The 24,982-nt window shown below is 38.0% G+C and overlaps 1 protein-coding gene across 1 annotated transcript; it reads left to right on the top strand.

The window, feature by feature from the left end:
• Nucleotides 1-586: 586 nt before the first annotated feature.
• Nucleotides 587-19,441, top strand: mtmr10 (myotubularin related protein 10). Its single transcript, XM_047363392.1, has 16 exons — nucleotides 587-1,293; nucleotides 2,469-2,526; nucleotides 5,532-5,668; nucleotides 6,052-6,124; nucleotides 7,909-8,051; nucleotides 10,952-11,039; nucleotides 11,164-11,311; nucleotides 11,672-11,759; nucleotides 11,927-12,015; nucleotides 12,335-12,465; nucleotides 12,614-12,683; nucleotides 12,968-13,038; nucleotides 13,178-13,350; nucleotides 13,451-13,621; nucleotides 13,860-14,042; nucleotides 16,079-19,441. The coding sequence occupies exons 1-16, from the start codon at nucleotides 1,237-1,239 to the stop codon at nucleotides 16,688-16,690; spliced, it is 2,292 nt and encodes a 763-aa protein (XP_047219348.1). The 5' UTR covers nucleotides 587-1,236; the 3' UTR covers nucleotides 16,691-19,441.
• Nucleotides 19,442-24,982: the final 5,541 nt, after the last annotated feature.

The following is a 24,982-nucleotide window of genomic DNA, read 5'->3' as shown; positions in this document are numbered from 1 at the left end:
TGTCCAGGGTGTACCCCTCCTCTTGCCCATAGACTGCTGGAGATAGGCACCAGCTTCCCTGTGACCCACTCTGGAATAAGTGGTAGAAAATGACTGACTGACTTTAAAAACAACAAGAATGAACAAAGAGATGTATAGTAAGTAAAATATATGTTTTTCTGAACTCAGTATATCAGGGATCATTTTGATATTTGATGCTGACCACACAACCCCGTCACATCAGTTATGTCATATTACTTTTTTCCGTCTTTTATTGATTTAATGTAGTACACAGAACGAAGACAAAGAACGAAAATACAGTTTATTTAAAAACTAAACAGGTGAATAAGTGAGTGAGGTTGAAATATCACATTTCATAAACTAATAGTGTGGGTGCATCTAGATAATCACAAAATCAATCATCTGTTGGTTTAAATATAAATATATATATATATATATATATATATATATATATATATATATATATATGGTCAATGTTAAACTCACGTGAAACGAGAATATAAAAAACAAGGTCACAGACTTCCAAGGTAATTCGTAAGGGTCCAATGGGATTTGTAGTCCATGGGGGCAGTGTGCCACATAACTGCTAAGATACTGGCTGTAATGTAAAACGTTGGTCAGAATTTACTATGTCGTGCACTCATACACACCTAGTTAGCTCATAATATGAGCAGAGTGTGAGCGCTGCCCAGTGTTAACCTGACAGAAACTTGATGTCGGAAAGTCTCCGTCCACAGCAGCACTGGAGCCCGGAAGCAGGGCGGGACCTCGCCTCTTTATAAACATGGCCGTTAAGTCCTTCGCAGCGTCAGGTACTGCGTTGGTTGAATAGTTGGACTTTGAGGAAGTAACTGGCGGGGAACCTATGCAGTAACAGGTGTAAAGAAAATGTAGGCCATTCAGCGACGCATTTCTCTATTTTAACGGTTATATACCTGCGTGGGAGCGACACTGACAAACTTCATTTAGTAGTTTGCGCTAGCTAGCCAAACGAGCTAACGCCGACGTGTGAACGTTAATTTCTGTCAACTTGTTTCAGCCAGCCAGAATCTGTCTGCTTATCGACATGGAGGAGTGTCGTCGTTCATCCAGAAAGGCTCGATGAATATTTCACACACGGACGGCTAGGATTAAGTCATCGACGGGCTGAGCAAAACTTTCCTGGATTTATTTCTTTTCAGTGCTGCCAGTAGCAAAGCACTTGTTCATTTTCTGCTTAAAGACCGGAAATTAACAATGTTTTCTGGCAAACCCATAAAACCAACTTTCAAGTGTTATCTTCCTCCTGCGCAGGTATGTTTGGATTTTGTTAGATTACCAAAGAGTACATTTTGCATGCTTTATATTATCAATTAGGTGTGAAAATCTAAGTTATCTCTAATCTGAATCTCACCTGCTATTTATAATAAGTTGAAGTAGTGGAAGGTAAATTAGTACTTTTCCTCAAATACCTTCCTTATTTGTGCTCTGACAAACGTGTACATTTTAAATGGAAGGTGTTGACTCAAGTCTAGGTCATTTGCTTGCAAACTTTACATAGTTGTTTTAGAAAGAATTCAAGCGAGAAGTTAAATGTACAGCAAAGTTTAAGCTGATATTGAGTGTGTTTGGACTTTCCTAAAAGGTTGTAGGATGTCAGGTTTCCATTCATTTCTTTTTGTTCCATGAAAATAAAACATGTAACTCAAATTCTGTCTACCTTCACTTTCATGTTCCTCATTAATTCAGTGCATCAAGACAACAACAAAAAAAGATTCAACAGTTTTAGGTCCATAAATCAATTAACCAACAGGTACCTATGGCCACTTTTTGTGTTTTAATAAAGATTAAAAAAGGTAAGGAATGTATGCTTTCATACAGAAATGAGGCTATTCTTGACTATTACTTGTTTTAAAACACACATAGCACATTGCTTTCTGTTGTGTGTTAGTTTTTAGGAAAAATAACGAGAATTTGAATCTGCAAATAAGGGCTCAAAGAAAAACTAACTAGGTATCGGACAAGAAAAGTAAAGTCGGTGCATCTCTGTTTTTAAGATGTTATTAAGGACTTCTTTTAAACTTGCTGCTGTTTTTATAGTATTTTTCTTAGCCATATTAAAAAGGCTGTGTTTATTTTCTTAGTAGATACAAAAAATAATAAATAAACACCTTCATAAAAACTCATTGTTTTTATAAGTGTTTGGATATTTTGTGTGAGGTAAAACAGCATCTTTAGCTGAATATTATAAATCATGGTAGTTTAATTGTGTAAACAGTGTGGTTCAGTGTGGTTGTCTTTTGGAAGGAACTCAAATCTGAGTTTGCAAACCCAGGAACTGTATTATTTCAACCTTTGGGTCCAAGTTATATTTTATGTTTAATGCAGAAACCCATATCAATTGTAATTTTCTGCCCTGCCATGTTCTATGACAAATCGTAGAACATTGTCATTGCTAACCCTGATGTGTTTATCTTTATTTCCTGCAGACCGATCGGAAGAACAGTATTCAACCACCCATTAGGTTGGAGCCCGAGTTCCTTCCAGGTTAGTTTGTTTTCTGTATGTTCTGGAGAGCTGCACCACATTTCAACCAAACAGGTACCTTCAATCTAATCAGAGGCAGAATAGATTGTTTTCTGTATCCTGACCCTCCTAAGAACAATATATATCAATGCCTGGGTTAAAGACAGTATTTATGTGAGCTGTCTACAGTCACTCTGCTCAGGATCATCAGCGAGGATGCTGCATGCTTGTTATTCGGTAACTCTCTTTGTTTTGGATTTATTGGAAAAAAGTAAAAACTTGTAATAAATAAGGAAGATAACTATCATAAGATCGAATTAGATATGGCTTGTATTTAAAATGCCATCCCCCCTCATTTGGGAAACAAATAATTTTTATATTGGTGAGCAGCCTTGGCAACACTTTGCAAAATGTTTTGCTTGCCAGTAGTTTTCAGCTGGGAAAAATCCCACCAGTGTTTTTTTTTGTTGTTGTTTCTATCTTCTCCTATTTCAGTTTTATTCTACTCTTTTCTGTCTTTGCTTCTTTGATGTGGGAGAGTCATATTCCAGTGCCTGTTTTTAAGTTATGTAATAAGTATGATCCTCCTCCATTTCTCAAATGCGTTTCCTACATCTTGCATCAACAACAAAGCGAATTTCTCCTTTTTTCTTGTTGCCCTCCGAGAAGCACTACTTACAAAGCGTTATTTACAAAATCTGACAGATCAATTCAAATCTGATAATAATCTAAATGTAACTTTAATCCCAAGGGCCTAATTGGTGAAAACCATCTAACCTGCTGCTGAGTGATGTTTAAAGGGGGTGAGGTGTGGCTAATGTAGGCATCTGAAAAGTAGGTATTCCAGTCTAAACAAAAGATTTTTTCTTGAAATGGTTGAGAAGGATTGTAAGGGCTGTAAATGTAATGGAGTTAGTCGTACGATTAATCAGAAGTTCAGAATGCTGAAAGCAATGACCAATGTCACTAGATAACCTAAAATGATTTCTACTTACTGAATGGCAGAAAAATGATCCAAAGAATTAGGGCTGTCGACAGATTATGTGCTTAATCAATTAACATTTTTATTTTCCTCTCAAACACCTATTTTGATATTTCATTTTTTTAAAGTTTGCATTTGTTTGATACCGGGCTGTACGGTGGTGCACTGGTTAGCACTGTTGCCTTGCACCAAGATGGTCCTGGGTTCGTTCTGCATGTTCTCCCCATATATGTTGGCTTCTCTGCAGCTACTCCTGCGACCTGTCAGGTGAACCCTGGACTCTGCCAGTCACCCAATGCAAGCTGGAGATGGGCACCAGTTTACAAGGCCATTAAGTCAATATATGTGTTCCAATAATTGTCTAAAAGGATAGTGTATCTTGGTGTATGTAAACTTCTGACTTTGAAGAATGTACTAAAATACATTTTCTCATTATTCTGGCATTAATCATAATATAGAAATATTTTTTTTGTAATCCTAACTGTTGGGGTTTTAACTGAATCTAATTTGCAAGTGAAAATGGTTAAATTGTGCTTCACGTTTTTAGTTGTATTTTTTGTTTACAATCACGTTGCATATAAGAATCATGTATTTAAGACCTAGACCAGATTACAGCTTTTATCAACCTGATGTACTGATGGTACATTAGTGTTGCTCCAAACAGACTTTTGCTTTTGTGTCACCGTTTTTTGTGGGAAAGGCAGACCAACGGGTTTTAGCTTCTTCATTTTTTTTAACTGCATACTTCTGTGTGTTTGGCTCCTCTGAAGCACAGCTTTGAAGTGATGCTAGTAACTCCGCCCTGCTGCCCTACTTCCCCAAGCCTGAGGTGTTTAGAGGTCATGTGATGGATGTAGATGGCGTTGCTCTTTACTATACTGTTGTAGTAAATGTCTGTATAGAGGCACACATTTTGGACGTCTCATCGTAAAGACTGATTCAGCAGGAAAGGGTGGAAACCATCCTGTTCATATGTGCACATGGTGTGTGTTATTTGACTCTTGACTTTAGTTTTTTGTTATTTATTACCTTTTTAACTATTACACTCAAGACAAATTAGTTCTATATGATCAGTTTGTTTTGTTTGGTTGCACATTTAAATTTGACTCTGATAAAGCAAAGTGTTTACTTTCATGCATAGTTAAACTACTGAAGGGATGTTGATAAGTTTTTCTTCATTCTCCTTCCTGTTTTAACAGTCTTTTTTGGACTAGTTAAGCTTGTTTTGGATCAGCTTTTTTTATTTTTTTATAAAGAAACTTGTTAAAGACTTGTTGAACGTTCTCACATATTAGTTGTCGTAAATAAAAATTAGTAAACAACCTTCCGACAATCCTGGGTGCACAACTTGTATTTGCTTGGTTAGAGTAAAGTCTGTGCCTGATCTAACATCTATATATTTAACCCGTTTCTGGTTCGATTTGACGGAATATAGAGCAGGGATGCCAGCATCATTGAGATTGTTCATTATAAGCATTTCACTTTCGACCAATTCTCTTCAGTGCTGTTTTACTTTGTTGTTCTGTGTGTTTTTTTGTTGTTGTTTTTTTTTGCATGGTGGGGCCTTAGCTTAAGAAACTATTGAAGAGTCGACGTCATGTCACAACATTGTTTTGTATGCCGTGTTTTTGCAAAGAACTGAATGAAATGTATCAAAATTGAGTAATAAATGCTGGGATTTTAATATTTACAGAACTATGTATCAGAATATCTGACGTCCAATACGTTTGATACATGTTAAACTGTTTATACTAGACCTATTGTACTTAAAAAAAAGTTTGTATTGTTTGAAAACTGGGTATCTGAATATGTTGTTTGACATCATATTTCACTGGTAACATGTAGAGATATACTAGAAAAATAATTTCGTTGTGGATTTGTTTTGCAAATTATTAGTTTAAATTTCATGCTGTTTAATGTGTTTACTGCTTGTTTTCTTTGCCATGTGCTTGTATTTTCTTTTATTTCAGAATGCTTCCATAGTTTGCTGTATTAAATCATAGTTTTCAACAGTGTTTTTTGTCTTTCATGTGGTTGTCCTCAGGAGAGATAGTTGTAAATGATGTGAACTTTGTGAGGAAATGCATCAGCGCTGAGAGCAGCCAGGGTGACCTCTGGGGGAGGTTGATATGCACCAACTTTAAGGTCTCCTTTATTCCTCAAGGTCCCCCACCTAAGCAGGTATTTGCTCAGCTTTGTTTGTAGCCGTTAGATTTTGTTTACCTGTGTTTTGTTTAAGTTTTGATCGGGTAACGTTTGTACTTTTTTTATCATACAGTTTTAAGAAAGGTAAAAGTAGCGGTCTTCATTTTTAGTTTTTATGTGTCAGATGTATATTTTTGCTCTTTGTAAACTCAACCTTATTTGCACATTAAACCCGTTTAGAAAAGAGGAAGAAAAGCTTCCTTGTTGGTGACAGCACAAGAAGTGAGAATTGACGTCATTTCCATTTATGTTTGGCATGAGACAAAATGGAAACTGATCATAACTCAGTCTGAGGAATACAAACAGCAACCAGTATTTGGCAGGGTCTGTAAAATGTATTTTTGTTGTCTTCACTGTAGAAATCCCAGTTGTCCCACCTACTACTTGGACAGCATGACATCTCCCTGACCTGCCTTGAGCAAGTAGTAACAGGTACATTTGTTTCAGCATTTACAGATGGTTCTTTTTTTATGGTGTATTATGGTACTTATCCTACTTTCCAGACAGAAAAACTTTAACTTCTTTGATTAAACAGTAGTTTGAACTCAGATTAATAACATTCAAGCTCAGCCATTTGACTGGAGAAGTCCAGACCCAGAATTAAAGTTAAAGGGTCCGGCTCACTTGTCTTTATTCTTTGGACATCTTAGTCGGCTGGTGTTGGCTGTTTTTTTTTTTTTTTTTTTTTCTGATAAGCAATCTGATAACATGTGATGTCAGGGAGAATGCAGTGTTCGGTTGCAGGGCAGCCCGGCTTATGTTTCTTTATGTTTGTCTTTGACGGTCAGTTTGCTGATACTGCAAAGGCAAACGGCCAGGAAAAGTTCTGTTGGGTTACAGGGATGGAGACAGGTTTTGATTTACTCAGCTTGCTTTTCACCTCTTCTAACTGGCCACGTAACATGATGATCACAACGATTACAATAACACAATGTTGAGCTTCTACTTCGGTCCCAACATTTTTAAGACATCCTTTATGAAAATTCGACCAATTTTTACCAACATGTTTCTACTGAGTGAAAGTAACATACAAATTTAGAAGCATCCCACCCATAGACCGGGCTTTAACGAGATTGAGAATCTGTGAAATGAGCTGAAGATTAAGGTGACGGCAAGGAGCCCCTTAAAACTCTAAAGACTTCGCAGACTCTTCGCAAATGATGAATTGTCAAAAATACCAGAAAAATCCAAAAGGCTTGTCAGCACTTTAAGAAATGTTTCATTGCCATAATGCCAATAAAGGTTTTTCCATTAACTATTGTGAAGGGTGTAAATAAATGTCAACAGGCCATTTTTGTTAAATATTAAAGAAATGGATGAAAATAGTCAAATTATTAGAGAAAAATTGTCTCTAGATGCCAGAATGTCTGGGTCTATTTCCAGAAATCTGCAATAAAATATTGAAATGTTTATTATGGATTTGGTATAGGTGTTCCTTGGTAAAAGCCAAGTAGAATTTTGCGTCGCCTCTCAGGAGCTGGACGAATATCAGACAAAAGCATTTTTCACATGCCAGTAGCTCAAGAAATGTAGAAATAATACCTAAAATGCACAATGTAAGTAAGCATATTTGTATACCTAATTAAATATTTTTAGGCTACAAAGTGTTTATTTCATTATGTTGTGTTTTCTTTAAATCCTACAGTTTTTTGTTTTAAAATTTCTGCCGTGTGCTGCAGTATTTTGATTTTTTTATTTATTATTTTTTTATTCAATCAACGCAGTATTTGCAAGGAATACTCTGATTAGATAAAAAAAGAAAAAAAGACCCGTCTTTGATTGGCTGGTGGTGTCTTTCATTTACATACACTTTGTAAAGTTGCGAGCACAGAGCAGGAGAGTCAGAGTTGAGCGAATGCCAGAACACACATTGAGCGAGCCTGTGTGAGATTTAAGCGCACACGACACAAATTACCAGCTGTAATGCATGCAATATAACGCAATAGTAGGAGTGTTTAGTCACCTCCGTGCGTGTCTGCGCGTCAGGGTGAAACTCCGCGTCGAATGACACAGAGAGCAGAAAATTAGGCACACGCATGTAGAGGTATATTTGTGTTTTTATATAAGAAATTTAGCCATAAACTTCTGTTGAGATCTGTTATTTAGAAAAAAGTTTGATATAATTAACTTGACTGTCTATGGGGGGTATTCAACATTGCTTCTGTTGAATACTTTACATATAAATAATAATGTAATTATCTGTTTGTTTTTCTCAGTTAACGATACAAGGGGGAAGAGGAAAGTATTGGGCTCCAACCAGAAGCTGAAGTTCAACCCAACAGAGCTCATCCTGTACTGCAAAGACCTGCGAGTAATAAGATTCTGCTTTGATGAGGCTGGGCCTGAGAGTGCCAAAAAAGTGAGTGAAATACCAAAAACAAACTTATAAAATTTAAAGTTATTTGCACGGCAGATATTCTGCAGCTTTTAATGACAGTAAAATAAGCAATACAGTTGCTAATTTGGATACTTCATACAGTACAACCTCCCAACCCTACAATGCATGTGGGGATTCATGTATACATCCATACATAGCTGCTTAATCTGCATTAGGGTTGTGGGGTACACTCTTGACTGGTTTCCAGTGCATCATGGGGTAATGCACTGGCCTTGTCTGATGGTCATAATGGTTAGATGCTTTAATTTTAGTTTAATCAGGCCACGGGATATGTCTTGAAAAATGAAGGTAATTTTCCATGTCTGAATTTGCAACATAGTCTTTTATGCTGTTGATGGAGTAATGGCTTCTTTTCGTTTCACTTTGGATAGTGACGCACCCCGACTAGCTTCTCCAAGAATTTTCACAAGGTGAATTACTTTTGTTCTGGGGTTGAATCGCACATTTCGCACCAAAAGACCTTCATGTATGGGACACAGAACCCGTCTTCTTTATGAATAAAATGATGGCTTGTAGGGCTGAGCAATATCAGGAAAATGTGGTGTGTGATATTGTTGCAATGGCATAATGAGTTTAAATAAATATAAATCCTAACAGCATGCTTTTATCAAAAATGTTGCATCTGGCTACATTAGTGGTTTCAAAAATGAAATAATTTCTAGTTTCTTAATGACTTTACCAAAACATCGTGATGTCTTTCGAAAAAGATCACAAACTATACCGCTGACAGGGAGAGCCTGATTGTATGGACCATACTGTATATAATCAGCTAATATTTACTTTGGGATTTTGATGTTGCCTGCAGTGATATTGCAATAATGATAAATTTACTATGTATTGTGCAGCCCTAATGGCTGGGCATTGCCATGGTTTTACTCTTGCATATAATTGTTTGGACAGATGAGCACTGGACTTTTTGACATCTGTATTTTCTCCCCAAAGACGAACAAGACTGGCGGAGGTCCACAATTGTCTTCCTTATCGCAGGGATGATTTTGTTTTTGTTTTTTGTTTCTGTTGATGTCACTCAAGGAAGAGGTGTGTTTGTGGTGTTGCTTTACAATACATGAGTTGGTGGGCCTCCGTTTAACTCAAGTGTTGTGAATCAGAAGCTTACAAAACCACGACAAGCTCCAAATTAATTAGACAGTAATCTTGGTGTATTTAGACCTTTGGCTTTTAAGAATGTGATTTAAAAAACCTCCTTATGTCGACAATTAGCAGGTAGAAATAATTTTGGTAATCCAAACTGACTAAAAAGAGGAGAGGTTAAGCCAAATCAGTGAGGGGGAAAAAAGGTCTTGTCTTTTTTTAGACAGGGTGTATAAATATAAATGGCTGTTTTTGTTCAATACTCAGTTCTTGCCTTTTGTTTTAGGACTTTTAACAAAAATAAACTAGTCAAAAAAGCAAATTTTTTTTCTTTGCATGTTTCATATGCCCATGATCTTTCTCTGATAATTTATTTATTGCGTTCTGCTGACAAAGATTTCCCTTTCCTGAATACAGTTTTTGAATGTAGTCCATATGCATTCGGTCTCTTTGCTGTTGACACAATTAATGTGTTGCTGTTTGTTGCAACAGTGTCACCCAGTTTTGTACTTACAGCTGTGCCACATTCCATTTCAGTGGAAATGACTGATTTTGCAGGATGTGTGTCCATTAGCCAAACAAAGGGACATTGAGAACAATGCTTATTCTGGGCGAAGGAAGTAGAGGTTGATCCTGATAGTGGGAGGAACTGGCAGCATGAGCCACCGCAGATGTTTAGGTAATCGGTGCTCAGTTTGGGAGGCTGAACTCAGTCTTCTGGGATGCAATAAATGTTCAAAAAAATCTGCTAAATCTTTTTTTTTTTTTTGATGAATAATATTTTGGAAAGGAAACAAAAAATTTAAAATCTACACATTTTAAATTAACTGAAATATTAAGAATTAAAATAATTTCCCTGTATAGAGCTGTTATATTGTTGCAGAAAAATATGGTCCTATGAATTTAAAGTATAATGCCCAAATCTTTTCACTCTGCAGCTTCCACGCAAAATCTGGGGATTATACAGTGCAGTATATTCCCTTACTTTGTTCTTGACATGTACATGAATTGAAATAGCCGGATGTCTGATCTCCTCTGCACTCATCTGGGAGCAATTTTACTGTAGGTATTGGAACATCTCATACCTACACCACAGCTGACAAATTGTAGGGTTACTGTTTTGAACAGTGAAGCACAACTTACCCTTTATACGTCACTTTTTGTCAAGCATGCAGCTGTTAGCAGTAGCTTTACAACAGAACAAAACATGAAAAGGTTTCCTGTAGCATAGGGCACTGAAACAGATTTCATCTGCCCTCTTACACTGTTTGAGGGTTTATTGGTAATTACAGTATGAACCTAAAACAAGGCCCAGTTCTTTTTTTAACCCTTTAACATATGGAACTTGCTGTTCTATAATAGCTATTTTAACCCATAGGAAATTACAGAGCACAGAGCAGCCTCTTTTTCTATTGAGATGCACATGCGCGCATGTGTGTCTTTTTCTGTGTCCTCTCGCGCTATTCACAGCTTTACTACTGAATAGACAGCTTTGTTAGACTCCAGTAGAGCCTCTTTCTATGAATCTGCTAGAGTCTAACAAAGCTCTGGTCCGGCTTGTAAACCTAAAGCGGCGCCTGTTTGTTTGTCAGACATTTACTTTTTCAGGTTTCATTTATGCCTCTGTTTCTATGAAGAAAGCGTGTGGCTTCTGGATCTGCTTCGATAAAACCAAATCTTCTTTAATAATCACAATTAAACTATTCTATTGTGCTATCGTTGTCCAGTGCTTTATGTCCCTAAAATTATTCCATCTCTTTTGAATCTAGGTTTGCCTTGCCATTGCTCATTATTCCCATCCAGCTGATCTGCACCTGCTTTTTGGCTTTGAGTACCAAGGACTGAGATACCATAAAAGTAACTAATTAGTTTTAAATACTCTTTTTTTGTTTTGTTTAATGTGTTTTTGAAACAATTATCTGTTACGTACATTTTCAAAAGTATGTAATTTTTTTGTAGAACTAAGATGTCTTATTTCCAGGGGACCTAGTCAATGGCTCCACCCCAAGAGGAGGAATACAGACTCCAGTTTTTGACCGCCCCTCTGACTGGGATCGAGAGATCAAGAGAACCGGGGCGTCAGGGTGGCGGGTTTGCTCCATCAATGAGAAATATGCCATCTCTGACAGGTTTTTAGATCATGTTTTATTTGTTGGAATGTAAAACATATCTCACCCTTTTGGAGATGGCTTCAGATGGGCAACATTGTATTCACATAATTTGTTTTTAAGGTTCTTGCTACAGATTAAGTTTAACTTGCATATCTAGAGTGTGTTAGAGGTTTCAATAATATTTTTGAATCATTTTTAATTCGCCTTTTATTTAAACTTTTAGAGAACAGTGAAGATTTTTACTATACTGTCAGAAAAAAAAGACTTGCATAACTAAGCCTTTAAAGTATAGTTTATAGCTTCCTTTTGTGTTCTGGAAATCGTTTAGTTTCTGTAAAAATTTGAAGATTTACACTCATTTTCTCTTACCTCCTTCAGTCTTCCAGAGTACATTGTGGTCCCAGTTTCTTTGACAGATCAGGATGTAAAGCAGCACTCTCCATCGTTCAGTGATGGGCGTGTCCCTGTAAGTCAGCTCTGATATCTTTTGATTATGTGCTCTTTTACAAACTTTACCATTAAAACTATAATTCAGTCCAATTAAGGCTGCCAGTGAAGCGATTCAAATCGATCCCAGCTAATAAGAGGTTTTCTCCTGTTTGTGTTCTAATTTCTGTGTATTTCTTTGCGCAGCTGTGGTGTTGGAATCACAGGAATGGGAGTGCTCTTGTCCGCATGGCAGGCCCAGCAGATCCGTTGACTCAGAGGAAAACTGAACAGAAGTAATACAAATATGCTCCTTTTAAACTGTTTGAGTTTATTATCAATGGTTGAGGTTAATGCTTGAGTTCAGGAGGGCCAGAAACCTGTATATAAGTATTAGATTGCATTGTACTTGTAGTGGATGTTAGGCTACCACAAGCTTCTTTGCAGACTTTTCTATGGTTTGACATCAACTGCCCTTTTTGATTATTCTGGTGGTTTGTTTATCTTAGATGTTAAACCGCTGCTGATGTTGAGGTGTACTGCTGTTTTAATATAGTGTTGGGGGCTTATTGCTGATTACTGAACTAGCCACCATCCATCCTGTGTTGTCTATAGGATCTTCACGGCAATCACCAAAAGCCATCCACAGCGCCGAGAAGTGACCTTGTCAGATCTGGACAAGAGTCTTCCTAATATCCAGGACATCCAAAGTGCCTTTGTTAAAGCCAGACAGATCTGCACTTTAGGTGATCTTTCTTCTGACAACATAAGTAGTTCAGCATTAACCCCTTGCTACCTTGTGATGAGGTCTAAATCAGAATAATGTTTTGTTATGAAAGCGATGTGATTGTGCAGTTTTACAGATTTCTGCAAGTGTCTGTTTTCTTTATGTAGATCCTTTTGAGGAGTCGGAGGAGAGATGGCTTTCATCCATTGAAAATTCACGATGGCTTGAGTATGTCAGGTATGCAAACAAACCAACAGGACCATTAACCTGCCTTTATAACTGTATTAAATTGTCCATATAGAAAAAGCCAATAGTATAAAAACAAAATTATATTTGACTTTTTTTTTCCCCCCGGAATTTGGGTTTTATTGGTGGTGTAGTTGTGAAAGAGAAAAAGTAATGAAGTTTCTATAAAAATGTATAGTTCATATTTCTCGACCACTTGTTTGGAAAATGCTTCACTACAGTTGTTTTTTCAGGAATTATTTATGTTACTTTTTTTTGTTATTTCTATGAACCAGGACGTTTTTAAAACTCTCAGCGGAGATAGTCTACAACTTGGATGGAAAGAATATCTCTGTCATTCTTCTTGGTAATTTCCTTTTCATCAGTAACGGATCCATAAATGCTGTGCTCCTTAGTGTGTATTTTACATAAGTAATGAGTAGTCTAAAGTATATCTACAAGTTTGAAATATGTTTTCAATATTCTTTTTCTTTAATATTGTGCAGAGGAAGAAGACAGAGACCTGAACTGTGTGGTGTCCTCCTTGGTGCAGCTCATGTTGGACCCTCACTATCGCAGCCTAAATGGATTTCAGAGTTTGGTGCAGAAAGAGTGGGTGATGGCGGGTCATCGCTTTTTGGACAGATGCAACCATCTGAAGAAGAATGACAGTAAAGAGGTATGCTTTTTTTAATTTAAAACGTTACAGCCTTGGAGGATGTGGTCTATACATTTTTAGAGATCAGCTTCCTTCTTCTCATTGGTTTTCTTGGTCACAGTCTCCACTGTTCACCTTGTTCCTGGACTGCGTGTGGCAGATGACAAACCAGTACCCAGCAGCATTTGAGTTCACAGAGTTCTATCTGACTGTACTGAGTGACAGCATGTGGATCCCCCTCTTCAGTACTTTCCTCTTCAATTCTTCTAAACATTGTGCTCAGCTCTTGCAGGTGAGAAACTTATACTGAACATTTGTTGGCTTTTATAAATCTATTTACAAGCATGGGGCAATGCTTGTAAATCTATTTACAAGCATTGCCCCATGTGTTGCAGTAATACTGAAAATAACAATCTTAAGAATGTTAAATACAAGCCAAAAATCATATTATTCCTGTTCCTTAGTTTAATTTATGTATTTTAGCCAATATTGTGTACTATACGAGTGTCAATCTTGTCTTTGCTCTGCAGGACTTTTCCAAGAATAAAGCCATCCCTCAAGGAGAAGACCACACTGTAATCTTCCCTCCTGTGTGGAAATGGTCCCAGCAGTTCTCCACCAGAGATCAAACCCTCTTTAATAACCCCATGTATGTTGGTAAGGGAGCTGCCTCTGTTCAGAATGGAGAAGTGAAAAGCTTCCAACGCTCAAAGGTATGCAAGAGGCTGCTACCAGCATATACTTTGGATAATCCAATCAACAGTCAGTCGTAATAACAAGTGTAAACACACACAGGACTGGTTAAGATTGGCTCTCATAAAGCACATTCAGAGGATAATCAAAATACAAATACATTTGGCAATGTTAAAGGACCACCTACTTCCCTGATATGCCCCCTTGTAAGAGACTGGTTTGCAATTGCTTGTCAGGAAATCATCTGAATGTACATGAAGTACCCTTAGAAAAAAATGACTTTTTGCAGGGACATTAAATAAAACATGTGCATGCATGAGCAAATCTCTGTTTATCCTTGTTATGTACTTTGGGCACATATTTCTGTTATTTTTCTATATTTTTTTCAGATTGTTTTTGTAGTTAAATCTTTTCCTTCGTTTTGTTGAATATTTTGGGGTTTGGTTTTCTTAACCATATTTTTTTACAGTTGAGATATGTATTTTTGCTAGTTTTAGGAATATATATTTATATATAATACATATTTTACTGGAACTCTGGCTGCCATAAGTCTATAAATAGGCTGGGCTTTGGGCGCTCTCTCCCTCTCTTACTGCTCACTCTCTACCTGGGTCTCGCTAGTGCTCTCTTACAGCTGGTTGTTGGTGCTGTGGGCCCCAGCAGCATGTTTTAGTCTGTCTTGTGTTTTAGCTTTTGTTAGGCCAAAGCCAGAACAAAAGGCTAAGGGACCGGCTGTCTTGTTTTCGTTTGTCGTTCTTTTGGGTTTAGGTTCCCTTTTGATTTTTCCTTAGTCTGGTGTTGGTAGCGGCTTCGACGGCCCTGTATAGGGTTGGCCCGCTGCTGCACCTGTTGTCTGTTCGGCCGGCTCACCCGGTCCATCTTTTGGTTATACTCTGGGCACGAGGAGGAAAGGGCTCTTGGGTTTTTTTTCTCTTCACAAAAGTCTAAAAAAAACATCTAAATGAACGAAACTTGAAAGAAGAAGCAGAAGAAGTTATTAATAAACCTAAATATTTGAACCACAGTCCTGTATCCAAAGCCTCTCTAAATATGTTGTGACCTTTTTGGGCTGTAAAAACCCTGTTGATCTAAGACAGAGATTTATTGAAACATTGCACTACAACAGAGCACCATGTGGAGTTTTGGGCACATTTATGTGTGTTCACAGATGTAGGAAAACTCAAGTTCTGTGGGTAAACTTGCATGATCAAGTGACCCAACATACATGTCGACAGCAGTTGTAGACCAGAGCTGTGTGTGGGTTTCACACTGACTTTATTCCTTGTTTACTGGTTGTATGAACTGCTGTTGTTAAAATGGTTATTTAAAATAGATCTTAAATAAATTGAACGTGTAAACTGTCACTGGTGACTTATTGGGATTAAGTGAATATGATCCTCCTTGCAGAACAACAGTAGGCTCTAAAGAAAACTAGTGCAGCAAAGCAGTGGATTAAAACATGCACAGCAAACAGTTTGAGCTGCTCGACGGGCTTTCACATTAGCAAGATGTCAGTCTGATAAGGCTTATTTTAGTAAGCAAACCGCACCCCACAACCGAAGCAGCAAGAGGATCTGTTGCTCCCTTTTTAGCACCAGACACCTGCAGATGTTCTTTGTTTAGTCCCTGTTGAAGTAGAGCTGTTAAATGGCATAGGGGAATGTAAGCAGAACAACAGGGTTGGTCCAAATGTTGATGGGTTTTAGCCAGTTTATAGGATGTGAAAATCTGCATATTTACAGATTTTGTTTTTTTTAGAAAAGTTCCGTTCAAAATAAATTCAAGTTTTTTAATTTTTGGTATAGTTTCTAAATTTTTGCGCTTCTTTGACTCTTTCTGTATTCTGTGACTTTTTCAGTCATCTTTTTCTACCTGTGATATCGGGATTAGTACAAATATTCCAGTTAACATTTGGAGCAATTGTATAGAATAGTAAATAGTGGTTTTTTTTTTTTCAGATGTTTGTCCGAATCGTAAAATCTTGAAATAGTCCAAATTTGTCTTTTGGCCTTCTACCTTTATGACCTAAATCTAGTCCCATATTTTTCTCCAACAGAAAGCCTTCAGTTCTACTGTGCGAATATCAAGCACATCACAGCGTAATGGACTAAAGGGTGAGGAGGAACCATTGCAGCGGCGGGGCTCTCTGGTCTCCGAGCTAAAGGCTGATTTCTCTCCAGTGAAAGATGAAAGCCCATCAGAACGCTTCTTCAGGAACTGGTTTTCTCACCCTGCAGACCAGCAGGGGGTCCTGATCCCCCTGGTCCTGCCCTCACATGTGGTTCTCTGGAAGTTGTTCTTCCTACGCTGGGTTCCTGAAGTTTGCATCCCACAGGGAGGCCCCGCCACTGTCTACCACAAGGTCTCCCAACTGGTTGATGAAATCGAGATGCTGCAGGGCAAGCTCAGGCAGTACAAAGGTGCCAGTCCACGCAGCACACCTGTCCCAAGTCCAAGCGGACCCTCTTCAGACCAAAGAAGGATGTATTTTAAGGCCAGTTCTCCAGATGACCCCCCTACAACACCCAACATCCTTAACTCATCTTTTCCGTTCAACCCTGTGGGAAACCTGTGCCCGCGAGGTGTTCAAGGGACTCCGATAAGCAAATTTCTGAATGGGGCGAAGACCTGGCTCTCTACAGAGACTCTTGCTAATGACACTTTCTAATGGATTTTTGTAATAACTGATCACAATACTTTCTATGACCTTTTTACGTAAGTTCCAATAAGTGTACCGACAAAGTAAAAATAGCCCTTTTAGGATTTCTAATTTAACACACCTACATTTGCTAGAATTTGCACCATTGATGCTGCTCTAAATCTGAGGTAGTTCTTAATTTGAGGTGTAACTTTTAACATAAAATCGTTGTCTCTTATAGGAATAAACTAAGATCCTTTCAGAAACATCCTTCTTATTGGCCAATACGTTTTTACTGCAAGGTTTGAGGTCTTTATTGTCATTTTGCATATTGTTAAAATTGGTGCCGTAGGGCCAACAGTGTGCATAAACACAGAAGAGAGGGGGGAAGGGAAACAGAGCACAGAATAGAGGAAACGATTGGCTGTGCGAAAAAAAACTTTGATAACCACGGTCTTAACTGTGGAAAAAATAAGCATTTTTATATAATATGTATAGGTTTTTCTTTATTTTTTCTACAGTTGAGCAAAAATGTATTTTCTCTTACCCTTCTGTACCATAACTCTGACTAAAAACATGCTTTTTGGGATTTTACCAGGAGGGTATACCTTTTTACCATAGAATTTAAATTTCCATCCCTAAGCCTTACATATAATTGGTTGTGTTTTTTTAAGGCTAAAGCTATTAACGTATGACTGTAGCAGTGCTATTAGGTAACTGAAATGAGGGAATGCTCATTTTTAACTCAGCAGCAGTGATGCAATTCTCTGATTACAGATTCTAATTAGATGTGAAAAAAACCTAACAGGAAATCTACCCAGTGGTTACAAAAAAGAAGTTATTTTGGCCTGTTTGAATGTAGTAGGATCTTGAAGCACTTTGCTGGAATGATATTATTTTAATAGATCTTTTGCAACAAATGGTGTGGTATCAGGGTCTGACTTTGAACAGTTTCTGGCATTGGGTTGTTTTTATCAAGGTGTATCTGATGGTAGAGGAAAATAGAGCTGTGAGAACTCAAAACTGTGGTAGATATTTCCTCTGCTTCGCAGAGCGTTTACTAAACGTTTTTTTTTTTTTTCAAATGCCTTCTGGTAAGGCACTGAGACGAAACCGTTCCCACTGAGGACAGCTGAATGAGCGATAGAAAGGGGACAAATTCTTTGACTTTTGAATTGGGTCGCGGATCCAGAGAGGATGACCCTTTCAATAGAATATCTCAAAAATATTTAGTTTAGCCAGTGGTGGTGCAGCATTTTTGGTGCTATCCACAGCAGAATGTGGGGAAAATTATGAAAAGTCTTGAGAGTATTAATTGCATACATGGTTCAACAGCAAATATTTTTCCTGAAAATGCTCTGATCATTATCTATGCAATGATTTAAAACCAGAAACTGAGGGTAAGTCTATTCTCAGGAAGAACACAACTCGGCCCCTCTGTCTCTTTGCTATTAGACTGTACACCCTGACATTGTTTCTCTTTAGTTTATTGCCAGCTGAACAAGGACATTTAAGACGCACCTGCAGAGATATATCATTATCTTAATTATTAAGAAACCAGCACTGTCTAAAATGTCAAAGAAAAAGGTATTTATTGCAAAACCTCTTCCGCAAACCTGGACCACTTGGCACCTTTTATTCCATTACTAAAGTGCATTAATCCTCCAGTTCTAGACTCATTGATGATATACAGCAACCTCACTGTTCTTTAGCAATACCTAGTTCAGGTGTTTCTCATAATATAGTGTCTCATGTAAGTGCAAACCTGCTCTCCCAAATGCTATTAATTGCACTTTTGTCCAGAATATAGAATTATTGATATAAGGCAAATGTTGAATATAATATCGGCAAATATAAATACTGTATATGTTTGAAATGTATGTTAATTCTGATTAATGGTACTAAATAACTCTTTATTCTTGATTTAGTCTTTATATTTCATGGAGATATATTTATATGCTGTTTTCCTACTAAATCACATTGATGTACTCTGCTGTAATCGTATGACGACTGGGCATCTGCGGCACAGTTTCCGATGGATGATCAGCAGATGTATTTATTCGCTTATGCAAATGTTCTCAAAATGGGAGGCAGTTACTTCTGCACCCCCGTCGTGCCTTTTTTGGGACAGATTGACTGTTCTTTGTATCTATATTCTTAACCTGTTAAGCTAATTTTGTTTCTAATACTTGTGATTTAGCAGAGCTGTAAATGTACTAGAATTTAGGGGGTTTGCACTGAAGCTGTTTTTGCTAACAGAACATGTAGCTCAAAGATGTATACCAGCAACAAATCATTATATTAGTTTTCAAATGAAAAGGTGTTTTTGATTTGTTTTTTAACAGAGCTCTTATGATGACTAACCTCACCAAATTTAGGGGTTAAAAGCTTCCTGACCCAGATAGCATCAGGTAAGTGAACAGATTACTGTAAAACAAGAAATATTAGAGCTGTGTTTTAGTGCCAGCATCTGACTTGCCATGAATTGAGATTTGTGCTCCCAGGTTTCAGTTTACAAGGACCCAAAATGAAACGCATGGTTTATTTTATGTTGTGTGGTTATTAGAGTATTCATATTGTCAGACAAAATGTGGCTGTTTTTCAATAAAAAACTTAAAATCTTAAGACAATACAGTGAAATGCACATATTTGGTTTATTCTAATAGATGACAAAAACATTCTTTTGAAACAACTTTTTTGGGAAAATCATGAGCACAAATTGAGAGAATTGGCAAGTAGGTCAAATGTAAAACAAAACGAATAAACCGATTCTTGAGTTTGTGATGTTGCAGTTTTCAAGCAGCCATGCAAACAAATGGGTTTCATGTACTCTTACTTTGTTACTGGGAATGCCCATTAGCTGTAAAATACAGTCTAATGTAGGGGTGGGCAACTTTAACTTAACGTTTTACTGCAATATTTTGTGGTACTGTTTTTATAAAAAAAAGTGACAAAGTATTTACCTTTTAGTTTTCCGTTATTACCTGTATGGCTTTGGTTATGTTTCACAGCAATCAGCCCCACAAACACAAATTCTGCTCTTGAAATAGGCTTCTTCAGGACACAAAGACATGAAGGGTGATTCTTGTCACTAAACTGCACACAGTAACAACATACGATCATTAAATTTATTGATACACTCATGAAAACAACAGTAGAGAAAGTTATTCTGACAATACACTCAGTTTTTGGGGTTTCAAACATTAATTTGACTTTATCATCACGATAAATGCATATTTTTCACCCAACGATGAACGATAGGATAAATGCCCACCCCTAGTGTGAATTAAGGAAACCTGGGGAGCAGTATGGATGCAGGATGTTAGAACAAGGTAAGGTTGAAAGTTAATTTAAGCTGCTGTGGTATCTGGTAATACTCGAGGCCTCCAGTTTGACTTGGAGCACATTCCTAAGCCAGATGTTTACACTGAGTGTTCACACAAGGTATGGTATGGATCCCTGAACATATTTAGAAACACTGAAGCTACAGGCTGAGGGAGCTAGATATGTTAAGTGTGTGACCTCTCTGAAGGTGTAAAAGAAGAAGCTGTAATCAGGGCAAGACTTCTGTGTCAAGCAGAGTGCTTCCTTAAGATGTGCTGTATTGTTAGATGACTTAGCAAAACACACTTCACTGCACAGAGTTCAGAGTGTGCACATGGTTGTTCTTGGTGATCTCACCCCTGTTTATGCCCACTGTCTGCTGGACATTGGCCCAGACCATCCTGTGAATCTGCAAGGATTTTAGACATTTACTAAAATTAATGGATAAAAGTTACCTATCCACTCAATTCGGATTAGCGTCTTTGCAGGGGTAAGTATTTTCTAGCTGGAGTTACCCACCAACTCAAGAACTTTGACAGGAAACAGAAAATGATTAGCTCCCTCTGCCAAATTACTCAGGATTCAGACTTTGGCTTGTTGGCCTTTCTTACAGCAGACCTTTTTAGAACGTCACACTATCAAACAATCGTACCAGCTGACACCTTTATTTTCATGTCCATTGTGCTTTCTGTGGTGGGTAAACCATTGATAAGAATCTGCTGGTAATAATCTACTTACCCTTACAATTAGAGAGACCAGCTGCAGCTCAGACTAAAGTTTTTCAGATGTTTGATCACTTCTTCCAGTGCTCATCTGTCCAAACAATTATATGCAAGAGTAAAACCATGGCAATGCCCAGCCATTAGGGCTGCACAATACATAGTAAATTTATCATTATTGCAATATCACTGCAGGCAACATCAAAATCCCAAAGAACTGCAGTAAATATTAGCTGATTATATACAGTATGGTCCATACAATCATTTCTTCTTTTGACATGTCGCTGCAGTTTTATTGAATGTTAAATCAGAGCTGGTTTACTGACAAGAAAACTGCACATATCTTAAGTATTTTGGAGGCTTAGTGCTGTTACTAACAGCAGCAAAGGAGGGGATAAAATCTAGCAACAAACAGCTTTCATTTTTCCATTCCTATCCAGACTTATAAAAGGATCAAATATTCTACTTGTCCATTCTTTTCAAAACTGCCTGGAAAACTGGACCTCTCTGAAAGAATATTTCTAACAGGAAATTCTTTCAGGGCAACAAGGCTCCAGCTCCCCCTGCTGTGTGTCCTCTAAAGCTCCTGATTTAATAAAACAATGAATACGCCAAATTTTGTGTGGATAAGGAAAAATGTGTTCAGTACCAGATATTTTTGTATCTGGGGGGGGGGGGAGGGAAGTTTTATTTTAAATGTGAACACACCACAAAATGAGTGTGGCCTCATGAGATTGTTCAGGTTTCAAATTGACATTTTGCACTTATTTTGTCACATTTTTTTAAACCGAACCCTAATATTTACACAATCATATTTGATGGTTTTTTCAATGTAAGTAATTGTTAGCTTCTAGGATTCTGTGATACCAAAGTTAATAGCAAGAGCTTCTGACTGCATATTGTTTTACACACATGGACAAAATTGTTGATACCCCTCGGTTAATGAAAGAAAAACCCACAATGGTCACAGAAATAACTTGAATCTGACAAAGGTAATAATGAATAAAAATTCTATGAAAATGAACAAATGAAAGTCAGACATTGCTTTTCAAACATGCTTCAAACAGAATTATTTTAAAAAATGAACTCATGAAATAGGCCTGGATAAAAATGATGGTAACCTTAACTTAATTTTTTGCTGCACAACCTTTTGAGACAATCACTGCAATCAAATGATTCCTATAACTGGTGTCTACATTCTTATAATCAGTCAGTGGGCCTATATATTGGGCTATAGGTAGTCGCTGTGCTGCTTGGTGACATGTTGCGTACCACACTCAACATGGATCAGAGGAAGTGTAGGAAAGAGTTGTCTCAGGAGATCAGAAAGAAATTTATAGACAAGCATGTTAAAGGTTATAAGACCATCTCCAAGCAGCTTCATGCTCCTGTGACTACACTTGCACATTTGATTCAGAATTTTAAGAACCATGGGACTGTAGCCAACCTCCATGGACGTGGCCGCAGGAGGAAAATTTAAGACAAATCAAAGAGACGGATATGCATCTGACATCTGGCACAGGGTGTCTTGAATCTGTGCAGGTATAATGAAATCTCAAGACTATCAAGAGATTCTAGAGAGAAATGTGCTGCCCAGTGTCAGAAAGCTCGGTCTCAGTCGCAGGTCATGGGTCTTCCAACAGGATTATGACCCAAAACACACAGCTAAAAACACCCAAGAATGGCTAAGAGGAAAACACTGGACTATTCTCAAGTGGCCTTTTATGAGCCCTGACCTAAATCCTATTGAGCATCTTTGGAAGGAGCTGAAACATACCGTCTGGAAAAGGCACCCTTCAAACCTGAGACAATTGGAGCAGTTTGCTCATGAGGAGTGGGTCAAAATACCTGCTGAGAGGTGCAGAAGTCTCATTGACAGTTATAGGAATCATTTGATTGCAGTGATTGTCTCAAAAGATTGTGCTGCAAAAAATTAAGTTAAGGTTACCATCATTTTTATCCAGGCCTATTTCATGAGTTCATTTTTTAAAATAATTCTGTTAAAACATGTTTGAAAAGCAATGTCTGACTTTCATTTGCTCATTTTCATAGAATTTTTATTCATTATTACCTTTGGCAGATTCAAGTTATTTCTGTGACCATTGTGGGTTTTTCTTTCATTAACCGAAGGGTACCAACAATTTTGTCCACATGTGTACATGCTAATTTCCACTAATATTGTGAAATGCAGTAAACTGTTAATCTAAACAAAATATAGGTTTATTCATTTTGGTCCAACCACTGAAAAGGTCATTTACCAGCAAAATCGGAACTATTTAAACACTTTTGACTTAACTAAGAGTGCAACCCTACAAAGAGTTGCTGCCTTGCTGACACCTGTACTTGTTCAGCACCACCAACTTCACAGACACATACAGGTCCTTCTCAAAATATTAGCATATTGTGATAAAGTTCATTATTTTCCATAATGTAATGATGAAAATTTAACATTCATATATTTTAGATTCATTGCACACTAACTGAAATATTTCAGGTCTTTTATTGTCTTAATACGGATGATTTTGGCATACAGCTCATGAAAACCCAAAATTCCTATCTCACAAAATTATCATATTTCATCCGACCAATAAAAGAAAAGTGTTTTTAATACAAAAAACGTCAACCTTCAAATAATCATTTACAGTTATGCACTCAATACTTGGTCGGGAATCCTTTTGCAGAAATGACTGCTTCAATGCGGCGTGGCATGGAGGCAATCAGCCTGTGGCACTGCTGAGGTCTTATGGAGGCCCAGGATGCTTCGATAGCGGCCTTTAGCTCATCCAGAGTGTTGGGTCTTGAGTCTCTCAACGTTCTCTTCACAATATCCCATAGATTTTCTATGGGGTTCAGGTCAGGAGAGTTGGCAGGCCAATTGAGCACAGTGATACCATGGTCAGTAAACCATTTACCAGTGGTTTTGGCACTGTGAGCAGGTGCCAGGTCGTGCTGAAAAATGAAATCTTCATCTCCATAAAGCTTTTCAGCAGATGGAAGCATGAAGTGCTCCAAAATCTCCTGATAGCTAGCTGTATTGACCCTGCCCTTGATAAAACACAGTGGACCAACACCAGCAGCTGACAAGGCACCCCAGACCATCACTGACTGTGGGTACTTGACACTGGACTTCTGGCATTTTGGCATTTCCTTCTCCCCAGTCTTCCTCCAGACTCTGGCACCTTGATTTCCGAATGACATGCAGAATTTGCTTTCATCCGAAAAAAGTACTTTGGACCACTGAGCAACAGTCCAGTGCTGCTTCTCTGTAGCCCAGGTCAGGCGCTTCTGCCGCTGTTTCTGGTTCAAAAGTGGCTTGACCTGGGGAATGCGGCACCTGTAGCCCATTTCCTGCACACACCTGTGCACGGTGGCTCTGGATGTTTCTACTCCAGACTCAGTCCACTGCTTCCGCAGGTCCCCCAAGGTCTGGAATCGGCCCTTCTCCACAATCTTCCTCAGGGTCCGGTCACCTCTTCTCGTTGTGCAGCGTTTTCTGCCACACTTTTTCCTTCCCACAGACTTCCCACTGAGGTGCCTTGATACAGCACTCTGGGAACAGCCTATTCGTTCAGAAATTTCTTTCTGTGTCTTACCCTCTTGCTTGAGGGTGTCAATAGTGGCCTTCTGGACAGCAGTCAAGTCGGCAGTCTTACCCATGATTGGGGTTTTGAGTGATGAACGAGGCTGGGAGTTTTAAAGGCCTCAGGAATCTTTTGCAGGTGTTTAGAGTTAACTCGTTGATTCAGATGATTAGGTTCATAGCTCGTTTAGAGACCCTTTTAATGATATGCTAATTTTGTGAGATAGGAATTTTGGGTTTTTTGGGCACCTACGACTTCCACTCAACATTTTCACACTTTTTCATCCAGTTCATTAGCTGAACTTTTCATATAGTCTGCCACTTTCTCTTCAAATGTCTATTTGGGGATTTGAAAACACCCACACTGTGGAAGTATACAAGCAGTCAGTGCGGATGATCACTTTCCACAATTTAGCCCACCTTTATATCTAAGCTAATTTCTAAGGTCACACACACAAACATATAGAAATGGAGAAAAAATACTCTTTAAACAAGTGGCTGCACCGTCAAATTCAGTGTTGAAAGACCACTGAAATCACACTTTGATTAAATGAAAACTGAAGGCACTGGCTCCATCTGCTGGACAAAGTTTACAGAACTTGGACACAGGCTTTAGGAATCAAATGATCCTGAAGCAGCTCTCCTTAAATCACAAACCTCACCTTCAAATTACAGGCAAGTCACCAGAAAATAAAATAC

This window comes from Girardinichthys multiradiatus, chromosome 4 (genome assembly GCF_021462225.1).
Source record: "Girardinichthys multiradiatus isolate DD_20200921_A chromosome 4, DD_fGirMul_XY1, whole genome shotgun sequence".
Taxonomy (NCBI): domain Eukaryota; kingdom Metazoa; phylum Chordata; class Actinopteri; order Cyprinodontiformes; family Goodeidae; genus Girardinichthys; species Girardinichthys multiradiatus.
This window is presented reverse-complemented; position numbering and strand designations above follow the sequence as displayed.

Bases quoted from the DNA above. Each gene is read 5' to 3' on its own strand.
- mtmr10 (XM_047363392.1), top strand. From the start codon at position 1,237: ATGTTTTCTGGCAAACCCATAAAACCAACTTTCAAGTGTTATCTTCCT. The intron at 11,312-11,671 runs GTTTTTAGATCA...TACCTCCTTCAG, and splicing joins AAATATGCCATCTCTGACAG to TCTTCCAGAGTACATTGTGG. The intron at 11,760-11,926 runs GTAAGTCAGCTC...TTCTTTGCGCAG, and splicing joins TCAGTGATGGGCGTGTCCCT to CTGTGGTGTTGGAATCACAG.